At 38.3% G+C, this 13115-nt stretch overlaps 1 protein-coding gene across 2 annotated transcripts in view; it reads left to right on the forward strand.

The window, feature by feature from the left end:
* LOC306867866 (putative helicase with zinc finger domain) overlaps positions 1–10499 on the forward strand; it is a 65001-nt gene extending 54502 nt beyond the window's left edge. For both annotated transcript variants that reach the window (XM_079413796.1, XM_079413797.1), the window contains exons 27-31: positions 144–597; positions 1917–2145; positions 3040–3550; positions 8609–8837; positions 9589–10499. In XM_079413796.1, the coding sequence (XP_079269922.1) occupies positions 144–597; positions 1917–2145; positions 3040–3550; positions 8609–8837; positions 9589–9920 (1755 nt within the window). In that variant the 3' untranslated portion in view covers positions 9921–10499. The remainder of the gene's footprint in view (positions 1–143; positions 598–1916; positions 2146–3039; positions 3551–8608; positions 8838–9588) is intronic.
* Positions 10500–13115: the final 2616 nt, after the last annotated feature.

A 13115-nucleotide genomic window follows, 5' to 3' on the forward strand; every position in this document is an offset into this window, starting at 1 on the left:
GCCTTCCCACAAGAGCACTTGTAACATGGACCATCTATCTTCACTCGTCCCCTGCATGCTCAAAACACTTCACTTCTCTTACTCTTTCACACAGTCCATTAGAGTCACATGTCTGTAACGATTGTACTTCCTCCTCTCTACAGGGAGACCCGGAGTCGGTGAAAAACAAGAGTCCAGAGCCCCAGGCCAACATGGGCTTCCCTGGCAGCCGCCTCATACGCAAAGACCCGCAGGCCCAGAGGGCCCTCAACTTCCACCTGGGCCCCCCGCATCCCGGTTTTCCCCCTCACCACGGGAACAGCCCGTTTCCGCAGCAGTACGGACTATCCCGACCTCCCCTCCGAATGCAGGCCCCCATCCACAATCAGGCCTCGTCCTTCCCCCCATCGTTCTTCAGTGGGCCTCCAATGGCGCACCGCGGGCTGCAGTCTCCAGTGCTGGAGGGTGGGGAGGGCTCGATGGGAGTGGGTCCAGGAGGGGTGGCTGAGGATTTGAAGGGTGTGGTGAGAGGCCTTCCCCCACAGATGCACCAGCAGCCCCTGCGCCTCAACAGCTTTGGAGAAGAGAGTTTGGACTCTCTGTTGGGCGATACTCTGGGTATGTGCATGCATGGATCACAGTGCTTCAAACACGTGCATTTCCTTTGATGTATTGTGCCATAGTGTTCATTCCGACTGCTTTCTGTATCACAGTTAGAATTTTCTTACCCAACAACTTTGACAGTTGTAAGTTTAGTTCAAGTTCCAGCGTTTCAAGCTTCTCATATATTCCACAGTATTGTGCCTAAGGGTTTGAATTTGACCGTGTAAAAGCCTATTCACACCAACTTTTTTTGGCATAAAAAAAAAAAAACTTTTTTTTTTTTTTAAATCGAAACTGAGTCCGAATCAACCATGCAGAAAACAATAGCAGTGCACTCAAAACACTCAGTAAATGGTATCAGCCATGTAGTAATGCACTATCAACCCCCAGAACACCCCTCAACCGTGCAGCAACACACACAAAACCAGTCAGAACGCCACAGCAGCTGCAGACCAACACCCTAGAAAGTAAGGCTGCACAATTATAATTGTGGTTATTGAGTAATCTCTTTTTACATTCATCAGAATTATTGCTAAAACAGTGACAATATTTATTTACATTAACAATGCAAAATTATATTAACCAATATAAGATAACTAAAAAATATCAAATGAATAAATTTAAAGCTTAAAACAATCCTCACATATAGTATAAATTATATATGCATAAACTATAAATTGACTATAGATTAAACTTTAGTTAAGCTACAAGTTAACCACCGAAGTTCTTTAATTGTTCTTTGATTTACATCAATGACACAAACTGCTGCAGGCCAAAAAATAATTGCACAATTAACGCATTAATTTTGACATCCCTAATAAAACCATTTTCGGAATAAATAACCAGCAGGCCAATATCTCAGATGATTATGCTTAATTAATCGACAGAAGTAGAAATCATGATCATAATTAAAATATGACTTTGCAACTACATAAAAGCAACATAGAAAATTACAAAGCAACTGCAGACCAACCAGCCAAAACACAAACAACATAACATAAAGCATAACCAAATTTAAAATGTGAAAAGAATTTAAGAACATATGTCAATAATTATGACATCACCATGTCAATAATTTGAGTCTTTGTTACAGTGTAATTAACTTAACAGCATGTACATACTGTACTTATTATACATAATTTACTGTTATTACTGTACATATAACTAGGACGCTAAAATAAAGTGTGGCCTTAAATATTTGTTTTGTTTATTCTGGTTAGCCTCCTTCAGGAGAACTTGAATGTGTCTGCTGAAGTAGTCATGCTGGGGATTGGTGAACAGACCTTTTGTGTTTTCCCAGCATGTCATGGGCTTTCTCTGTTGTGTTTTCACAGATGGTCAGGCTTCCTCAGGGCTGGATGCTCTGGGCCAGCAGCAGCAGGCTCGTGTGGGTCAGTGGGGTGAACAGTCTCCGTTCCTGCAGGCTGGTGTGGCCCCCTTCCCCCTGGCGCAGCAGTTGGCTCATCTTGGCCAGCCGGGTCTGCGACTCCCCCAGCAGCTCCTCCGAGCCGGCTGGGGCCTGGGCCCTGCAGCAGAGGAGGAGCCTAGACCTGTCATGCCCAGGTTAGAAGACTCTTTGTCATGCTCGCTTTATATTATTTTGCAAGTCTGATGAAACCAGAATTCAGTAGTCCGTAAAATTTCATAAGGTAAATATATTTATTACCATGATGACAACTAGATGCTGTGCCACCTCTAAAGGGACAAGATGCAGAAGAATATGTGATGAGAGGAAAAAATGACCCTATTGCTTTTACTTTCTATCACAAACATTGTTTCCTCAAGAAACTTGGCGTTCACTCAAAAAACGGTTTCTCAAGAGAACACAAATGTTTTGCGAGCAAAGGAAAGGTTTCTCTTCACAACTTTTGTGAGTGAAAACAAGTTTTGCAAATTAATGAAAGTGTCTTAGGAGAATGAAAAAGTTTTGTGAGTGAACATAAGGTTTCTCAATAGAAAGCTAAATTTTTGCAAGCAATTGTGTTGGTTTGCAAGCGAACACAGTTTTGCGCAAGTTTCTCGGGAGAATGCAAAAGACTTGGGAGAACAAAAAGGTTTTGTAAGCAAACGCAAGGTTTCTTAGAGGAACCCAAAAGTTTTGTGAGCGAAAACAGTTTTGCGAATTAATGCACAATTTTCTTGGGAGAACGAAAGAGTTTTGCAAATGAATGCAAAAGATTCTCAGGTGAACAAACATTTTGCGAGCAAATGCAAACTTTCTTAGAACGCGAAAGTTTTGTGATGATTTGAAAACTTCTTAAGATCACAATGCAGCACACCACTGTTCATTGTTTATTACTGTGAAGTTTGTTTCATGCTGTTTTGTCACTTTTCTATGCTGTTTTTGAAAATATAATAGGCAGTATATACAGTGCAGTTTGTAGTAAGCTAGTATTCCATTCCGACCATATCCTTAATCTTATCTTCCTGCTTCTGTCGCTCAATCTCTTTCTCCAGATATCCCGGTCTGTTGCGTGAAATGCTCCCTCAAGACCAATATGAGCAGCGGGAGCCGGCTGACATGCCCCCTCCTCAGTCTCGCCTCCTTCAGTACCGTCAAGTACAGCCCCGAAGCCCCGGAGACCTGCCATCTCCCTCCTCCTCCAGCTCAAACCACACCTCTGGCCCCAATCCCTTCCCAGCTCCAGGTCCGCCCTCCTTCCCCGACACCAGCCGAGAGCTGCCCATGGGCGGCCAACCCTTCCAGCAGCACCAAGCCTTCAATCAGGCCTCCTTCTCCCTGCCACCCGAGCACACAGCGGGGCCTCTTCCGGTCAAATACCTCCTCCAGGAGGGCCACTGGCCTCACCCTGGCCTACCCCAGAGCCATGTGCTGGGCCACGGCATGCCCTTTGGCCTGCAGGCCATGGCGCACCGGCAAGAGCAGGGCCCCCTCACGCAGCTGCAGCACCAACAGCAGAAACAGCAGCTCCAGGCCCAGCAGAGCTCCCTGCACAGCGTAGAAGAGGTGAGGGCTGTCTTTGGGCTTTTAGTAGTCACTGCATAATTACATAAAGCTGAACTCTCATCAAAAGCCTTAGATGCTAATGTTGCCACAAATGAACAATTTGCATTGAAAATCAACAAATTACTGTCACTTGTCGCTGTAACTGCTGTCAAAGGGGTGATTGAGTTTGTTTTAATGGAATATTCCATGAATGAGTAATAAAACTTAGGAATTAGTCATTTTAGCACTTAGTTTCATGAAGCCAATGGGGTTTTTTTTAAAGGGTTTTGGGTTAAATGCCTGAAAAAAGGTCTGTGGTCAAAATAAGCTCAAGATATTTTCATGGTTTATTCTACAATGTAAAATGGATCAGTAATAGCCTGCTTGAGCTTTTACTTGTCTTGAAGAAGGCAGTTACTAACAAATGGCTAAATGGGACTACAGAGTTTTGTTGAGACCTTAAACGTCATCTACTCATCTACTCGCTAGTCCGCTTTCGCAGCCTGATTGTTTATAATCATCTCAAATTTTCCAACTTCAAAGATGATTTAAAATAATGATCGGAAGAGTTGTCAGAAGCTTACTAGTAGTGACGTTAAAGTTTGTAGCCTTACTTTCGCTTTTACTTCTGGCAGATTTAGACTCAACTCATGTTTAGGGCTGTCACTAACGATTATTTTGGTAACCGAGTAATCTGTCAATTATTCAGACGATTAATCCAGTGATCAGATAATTATAATTAATTTCTTGCGATTAATAAAAATAGGCCTAAGCGAATGCTAGCCTTTAAATGACTTAAAATACATATATAATAGCAATGAGGCTATAGTAATTAGTTCAAATAACATCAAAAACAAGTAATCATATGGTTTTATTGAACAAAACTGTAAAAATACAATGTATTGTCAACAATAGATCTAACGTGCATTACGCATTATAACAAATGACTGCAGAGGGCACCAAAGGACTGATGATTGTTTTACACTTTACTGCGCAATCCAATCCATTTCGCTCCACACATATAAATGATATCAGTTTGTGTGGAGCAGCATTTACAGAGCCGCTCTGACATGCACGTATGTAACCTACACACATGTAAATAATTAAAGCACCTTAATTAAACCTGCATTGCATATATATAACTGAATTTAGTGCTGTCAAATGATTAATTGCGATTAATCGCATCCAAAATAAAAGTTTTTGTTTACGTAATATATGTATGTGTACTGTGTATATTTATTATGTATATATAAATACACACACATTAGGGCTGTGCGATTAATCGAAATCGTCATAAAATCACGATTTGAGCGCGCACTATTTCTAAACCGCTTTATAGCACGATTCTTCCCACGCCCCCGACCTCCCGCAGTATGCTATCCGATTCAATCAGAATGCAGCGCGCCTAAATGGAGCATGAGAACAGAACAGATCAGGCATACAGACGTAACGCCAGGTTCACACATACTCCGTATGTGGTGCATATTTTTTCCGTGCCCATGTTAACGGATCCGAACGTTCACACTGCACGCGGTTGCGGTCCGGCAGTGCGCTCCAGGAGCGGTGCATCATGCAGTAATCGTTTTATGCAGTCTATTTTTGCTGTGCTGCATGTGCTGTATGCATGTGTTCGCGGTAAAAATTAACATTGATTGACACGGAAATGTAGTAATTACACCATAAGTGCATATAATTAAAGTCTACTGTTTCACAGTCAACACATGGCTTTTTGGCTAGATTTAAAACAAGGAAAAGTGCACTTTTAGATAAACAATGCAACATGACACTCGTGGAGGTAGGAATATTTGAGTTTAAATGTGAATGTCTATGAAAGATTGTATTACTGTACATTGATAAAAGAGAATCACAATTTCAGTAACAACGTTTGGATTTGAAATCAAAATAATGGATAAATGTGTTTATGAACCTAGCGCAACAAATCTATTTCAACACCTGAGGCAGCGCCACAAAGCTGTATGACCAATGCATGGCAAAAAAAAAATTTTTTTTTTTTGCCATATGTCTGCTCTGGAGACATTTTGTTACAGCTTTTTGATAAAGCTCTAATTGGGTTTCTTTTGGAAATGCATTTCAAATTCACACTGAATGCATTTATGACTGTAAAGCATGTCTGTGCATTAAAATTGTGATTAAAATCAAAATCGCAAAATTGGTCAAAGAAATCGCGATAGGTTTTTTTATCCATATCACACAGCCCTACACACGCATGTTTATATATTAAATATATTTATATATAAAATAAATTATATTAATAAAAATATATACATGTAAATATTTCCTAAATATATATTGTGTGTGTTTGTATTTTATATACATAATAAATATAGTACACACACATATTACAGTTGTGGTCAGAATTATTGGAACCCTGGAAAATTAACCTGCTTTGTTAATCCTTTTGATCTTTTATTTAAAAAAATCACAAAAAGCTAACCTTTCATTGGATAATAAGAATTTAAAATGGGGGGAAATATCATTATGAAATAAATGTTTTTCTCAAACACACGTTGGACACAATTATTGGCACCTTTTTATTCAATACTTTTTGAAACCTCCATTTGTCAGTTTAACAGCTCTAAATCTTCTCCTATAATGCCTGATGAGGTTAGAGAACACCTGACAAGAGATCAGAGACCATTCCTTCATCCAGAATCACTCCAGATCCTTTAGATTCACAGCTCCATGATGGTGCTTCTTCTCTTCAGTTCACCTCACTCATTTTCTACAGGGTTCAGGTCAGAGGACTGGAATGGCCAGCAGAAGCTTGGTTTTGTGCTCAGTGACCCATTTTTGTGTTGTTTTTGAGGTTTGTGTTTGGATTATTGTACGGTTGGAAGATCCAAACATGGCCCATTATAAGATTTCTAACAGAGTCAGTCACTTATTGATTTTTTATCTGTTGGTATTTGATAGAATCCATGATGCCATGTGTCTGAACAAGATGTCCAGGACCTCCAGCAGAAATATAGGCCCACAACATCACAAATACAGCAGTATATTTCATTGTACACATGGGGTACTTTTTATCCCTGTGTTCACCAAACCCATCTTGAGTGTTTGCTGCTAAAAAGCTCATTTTTTAGTTTCATCTGACCATAGAAGCCAGTCCCATTTGAAGTGCCAGTCCTGTCTGATAACTGAATATGCTGGAGTTTGTTTTTGGATGAGCTAGGAGAATTTTTCTTGAAATCCTCCCAAACAACATGTGGTGATGTAGGGGCTGTTTGACAATTTTTTTTTTTTAAGGTTTTCTGACCCCGAGACTCAACTATTTTCTGCAATTCTCCAGCTGTGATCCTTGAAGAGTCTTTAGCCACTCAAACGCTCCTTCTCACCGTGCATTAGGACGATATAGACACACGTCCTCTTCCAGGCAGTTTCATTACATTTTCTGTTGATTGGAAATTCTTAATTATTGCCCTGATGGTGGAAATGGGGATTTTCACTGCTCTAGCTCTTTTCTTAAAGCCACTTCACTAATTTGTGAAGCTCAATTATCTTTTGCTGCACATCAGAAATATATTCTTTGTTTTTTCTCATTGTGATGGATGATTAAGGGAATTTGGGCTTTGTTTTCCCTCCTATTTATATTTCTGTGAAACAGGAAGCCATGGCTGGATAATTTCATGTTCATAATCACCCTGGAGTGCTCAAAATTGTGAATATGAATGGGAATATACTTCAGAGATATTTTACTCTTAAGAATTTCTAGGGGTGCCAATAATTGTGTCCAACGTGTGTTTGAGAAAAACATTTATTTCATAATGATATTTCCCCCCATTTTAAATTCCTATTATCTAATGAAAGGTTAGCTTTTTGTGAATTTTTTAAATAAAAGATCAAAAGGATTAACAAAGCAGGTTAATTTTCACAGTCTTCTTTGATCATATTTACCAAGGGTTCCAATAATTCTGACCACAACTGTATGTAAACACAAACTTTTTTTTTGGATGCAATTAATCGTTTGACAGCACTAATTGAATTGTAACGTGTGAACTCACAATAGCATCATGCTTTATTATGATTTTTAAATTGGTTTAATATCTCATGCAGCCTTGGTAAACGGTCTAATAATGTGTTTCATGAATTCTCGTCTGTGGAATGTGCCACTTTCGGTATTTTGCTGGTTACTTGACATTTGGGCAAATTGCAGGCAGGATTTTTTTTAAATCGAGTACTCGAATTGAATCGATGAATCGTGACAGCCCTACTCATATTCATTGTGAAGATTATGTTGATGAACAAAACGTGTAAGAATCAAACTTTTTGGGGTCTTTGTCACAGAGCTTATTTTCTGCAATAATCCAAAAGCCAATGGGGAAAATCCTATTGGGTTTTTTGTCGAGGGAACCAGGGTGATGCAAAATGTATGGGTTGGCCTACAAAAAAAGTGATTCCAGCACAGAATTACCACAGAAAATAATTGTTAGTTGTCTATAGGAAACATGTTTACAGTAATGGACTTTCAATGGAAGTCTTTAGTCCAAGCAGACCAGAAGGTTTAAAAGCTCACATTTTTGTTGAATCACTCTACAACGTAGGTGGATAAACTACTGGTTATGTACTAACCATTGCACTTCCTGTAGGAGTTTGCTCCATATAAATACAAGACACTAAAATCATATCAAACCTAACTGGACGAGTCGCATATTTTAAGCATTATTTGTGATTTTATTATATTAAACATTTTTATTGAAAAAAGCACAAATGTCAGGGCATGTCAAAACTTCTCCAGGCCCCCAAAACACCCTCAGACCCCAGAGGGTTAAAGTTGCAGTAGTTACACTTTTGGTATTCTTAGTTCGCTTCTGCTTCTTCTTGTGTGATTTGGCATATAAAAATAGGCTGAAAAAGGACAACAAATAATAAATCATGTCTGAATTGGACTACATATCTCAAGATTTTTATTTGTCACATACACAGTAGGAGCTCATTCAGTTGAGCTCCCACTGTTTTCGATGTTTCAATCAGAGGGTTGGACACAAATGCATCCAAATGAGTATCTCTTTGATTTGCATTAGTTTCTTCCTTTTCCCACACTCATTTTCTGTCTCTCAGTATGAACCACGGGGCCCCGGGCGGCCTCTGTACCAGAGGAGGATCTCGTCCAGCTCCCCCCAGCCGTATCCGGACAGCCTGGATCCTCAGGACCACCCCACGCCCTCCTACAGATACCCCTCAGCAGACCTATGGCTGGGCAGCAGTGGGCCCGGCCCGAGCCCCGCTCCTCTCCACAACATTCCATGTAACGGAGCGAGCCACCTTGTCCCTCACAGGGAGGTTTTAGGTGCGTTTCAATGAGCTTTGCATTAAAAACTATAAAAACTTGTTTTCAGTAATTGAAATAAAGCTAAAAGAATAACCTGAAGACTTAAGAAAAAAAAAAAGTTTGGAATATTGCCTTGGCACCGAATTTACTAAAACTGATATGTAAACAATACTAAAATAACACTGGTTTAGCTGATGTAATTATGTATGTCTTAATATATTCAGATTCTTCTTCATTGCAAAGCTATTTTTAAGAACTAAAACTGAAATTAAAACGAAAATAGTCAAATAAAAGCTACTTATTAATAAATGTAATACTGTATTAATGATGAAGAAATAACATGATCGTATGTAGGAATATATTGCAATTCCTTTTTTGTTGCAGTATTGCAAAGCTATTTTTAATCAGTAAAAATAAACTAAAAGCTGAAAATATTAAAATAAATGCTACTTCTAAACTAAAAGCTGCTATTTCTAAAATATAAGAAATGCTAACTAATACAAAAACAACACTGATATAATTTGCTGATGTAATCGTACAAAAGATCTATCAATATATTGTGATTCTTTTTGCTCATCCATAGAATCAACCTAATACATAATTTTAGTCATTTAATAATGTCTATACCAAGTGAAATACAATAGTGTTTAATAATGAACATTAATGTTGCCTGCGATTCCATTAACCCATGTACATTAGATGAATATAATAACTGGCACTTGATCCAGTTGTGTTGAAGTAATAACGACGTGCGCTAATTGTTCCTCAGTTTCAAAGGCGATGAGCGTCGCAGACGAGCAGCAGTCACCTCACCCTGCCAGCGCCGCGTCTCTCCAGCACCACGGACAGTTCCCACCCCTCATGCCCAGCAAGCAGACCCCGCCCGACCCGGGAGGGGGCAACACCAGCCCAGGGGGCCACCAGGGGCCCGGCAACTCCAAGCCCCCGACCATGTCCTACGCCAGCGCCCTCCGAGCCCCTCCAAAGCCCCGGCCGCTGCCAGAGCAGGTCAAGAAGAACAGTGACCCCATCTCTCTGTTACAGGAACTTAGCATAGGCAGTTCAAACAGTAGCAATGGCTATTACACGTATTTTAAATAAGTCAATATATATGAACTATATACACCTGTTAAAAAGGAAAACTGTTGAAAAAAAATAGAATAACAATCTAAAAAAAAAAAAAAACAATAAAAATGTCTTTTGATTTTGTGGGATAGTTAGACATTTTGCGTTTTATTATTTTTTACTTGCTTTAGTACTATAGTTGGTTCTTTTACAGTTTGGCATCTGTGATTTTACAAACCGAATCAGCATATATATATGAAACACCAAAACATTTGGGGAAAAAACATTTAAAAACCAATAACAAAAAAAAAAAGATTTATGGAAAAAAGATTTTTAAAAACACCATGAATTGGTTGACCACTCAGCTGCCCGTCTTTCCTGTAATTATGTCTGCTCTCTTTGCATCCACTCCCAGAAGTAAAACTTGTTGAAGTGATTTTTTTTTCCCAGCTGGCATTTTTTTTTTTTTATGATGTTCAGTTTCTTGGTGTGTTTTCTTGTGCTTGCTGCTGAGTGGTGAACCGACTCGTATAAAAAATATTATAAAAAGTTGTATAGATGTAGACAGACTTTTCTCAAACCTGTACATATGAATAAATGAATACATGAGATGACATTTGTGTGCTTTATTCTTGTCCTTCCGCATGTAGAATGTAAAAAATGCACATAGGCAAATATCAAACCTTTTTATTATCAATGAAACGACACATCAGAACATTTAAAATTTTTATGTTTGCAAAAACATGGAAAGATGCAAAGCTGCCAAATGAACAGGAAGTTGATTTCTCAAAAGAGTCTGCTTGTTATTGGATATCAAAATGCTCTGTTTTAATAAGCAACAAAGAGGGTTGGTTTGTGCTCTCCTGATCAGGATATAAAAATGAACCATTATGAGAGCTATAATATATGAATTTATGCTCAGGAAATGGTTATTAGTGCTGGCAAAAGGCATGAAGCAAACAAAAAATTGGTCATTTAATGAAGCAATTAGCAATAAAGCAAACATATCTTTGTACTGTAGAACTACATTACCATTAGTAAATTAACAAATAAACAGAAAATGAGCATTCGTTATTCTTAGATCAGAATATTTGTCATTATTTGGCCAGTTTAGAGAAACGCACTCAGTCAGGGTAAGATGCCACTTTTTCGAAAATCTGTTTACACTGTAAAAAAAAAAAAAAAAAAAAGTTTCAAAGTTGTTTCAACTTAAAATAATTTGTTACCCCCGCCGACTTAAAATTTTTAGTTTAGTCATCTTAAAATTTAAATTAAGATGGTGTTAATTTAAGGGGCAACTGGAGAATTTTAAGTCAGCGGGGTAACAAATTATTTTAAGATGAAAATTCTTTCTTTCTTTACAGTGATTACAGCAGTTAGCGACAGCCCCCAAATTCGGCATTCAAGGAGTGCAGATATTTGCCCCAAACACAATGAAATATTTTATTTTTGTGAAACTTTGCTTGTTTTACTATGGTTGAGTCTGCGTGCTGCTTGATCACACACAATATTTAATAAATAGGCATCTTATCACTGTAAAAAGTGATAAGGTGACTTAAAAAGAAAAGAACGCCTACTCTTCACCATTTAATCAATCTCCCAAACACTTTTAACTATTCAACATCTTAAAGGGTTAGTTCACCCAAAAATGAAAATTCTGTCATTAATTACTCACCTTCATGTCGTTCTAAACCCCTAAGAGCTCCGTTCATCATCAGAACACAAATTAATATATTTTTGATGAAATCCGAGAGCTTTCTGACCCTGCATAGACAGCAATGCAACTGACACGTTCAAGGCCCAGAAAGGTAGTAAAGACACTGCTAAAATAGTCCATGTGACATCAGTGGTTCAACCGTAATTTTATGAAGCTACAAGAATGCATTTTGTGTGCAAAGAAAACAAAAATAGTGACGCATGCGTCCTTTTACTCTTATTTATGCGCGGCGGAGACTGACACGGAAGAGAAGAAATCACTGAATAAAGTTATTTTTGTTTTCTTTGCTCACAAAAAGTATTCTCGTAGCTTCATAACATTGCATTTGAAACACTGATGGACTATTTTAACAATGTCTTTACTACCTTTCTGGGCCTTGAACGTGTTAGTTGTGTTGCTGTCTATACAGAGTCAGAAAGCTCTCGGATTTCATAGAAAATATCTTTAATTTGTGTTCTGAAGATGAACGACGGTTTGGATTGACATGAAGGTGAGTAATTAATGACAGAATTTACATTTTTGGGTGAACTATCCCTTCAAATCTCCTTTTGTCCATTTGATTTTAAACCCTGGTTTATTGTGATTCTACTAGTCCAATATAGTGGAGTGCAATGCAGAATAATAAAGCTGTATGAATAACAGAATAAGCTCATTGAATATGCATGCGTATGAATGTTTTGTGGATTTCAGTCCGTCTATTAGTTTGAACTCTTTCTATAAGAGTATACTCATTTTATATACATATTAAATCCTTTTCTTCCTGGAAAATGGGCCAAACATACAATCAAATGAGAACGAGAATGTCCTTGCCTCTAAATTATGCCTCAAACCAGCAACAGGAAGTAGTAACTCATGGTTTTGTGGTGTGTCTTAAACTAAAGGCCATTGGCTAATAAAAAAAACGGGCGAGAACTGCAATATGTCCTGTCCCAACTACATCGACACAGAAAATGTTTGTGGAGTTGTCTCGAGGAAGATCGCTGAGATTCACTCGCTCAAAAGCAGGAAGTCCAAGTGTGATGCGTGTAAAGAACATAGCTTAAATTACCTGGGAAGTATAAACCTGTTCTAGTAAAGTTATTAGATTCACCTCACTTTAAAGTGCAATCTGAATATGCTGAAACTGGTCGTACAACAACAAATATCCATTGCTTATACTTTTATGGTCACCCATCATCACATTCAATGGAACGGTTTCAGAAATAACTGATTCTAAACTTTACATATTCTAAACAAGTCCTTAAATATACATTCTAAGCTGTCATCTATTGCATATAAGCATGCATGCACATAAAAATGTTTTCATATACCATAAAACATACAAAATTCATGTTAGATATTTCATATAGACTTTCTATCCCTTTAAATAATTCAACGTCTCTGTCAATGCTTAGTTAAAAATATCAATGCATCACTATCATCATCTACAAATGCAATGCATCATTATCATTCACTCTGCTAGTGTGACTCCTGTGTCAGTTGCGTTGCGCTCTTACTCTGTGGTCGACGCTACG

The sequence above is a fragment of the Barbus barbus genome (genome assembly GCF_936440315.1).
Source record: "Barbus barbus genome assembly, chromosome: 4".
NCBI lineage: Eukaryota > Metazoa > Chordata > Actinopteri > Cypriniformes > Cyprinidae > Barbus > Barbus barbus.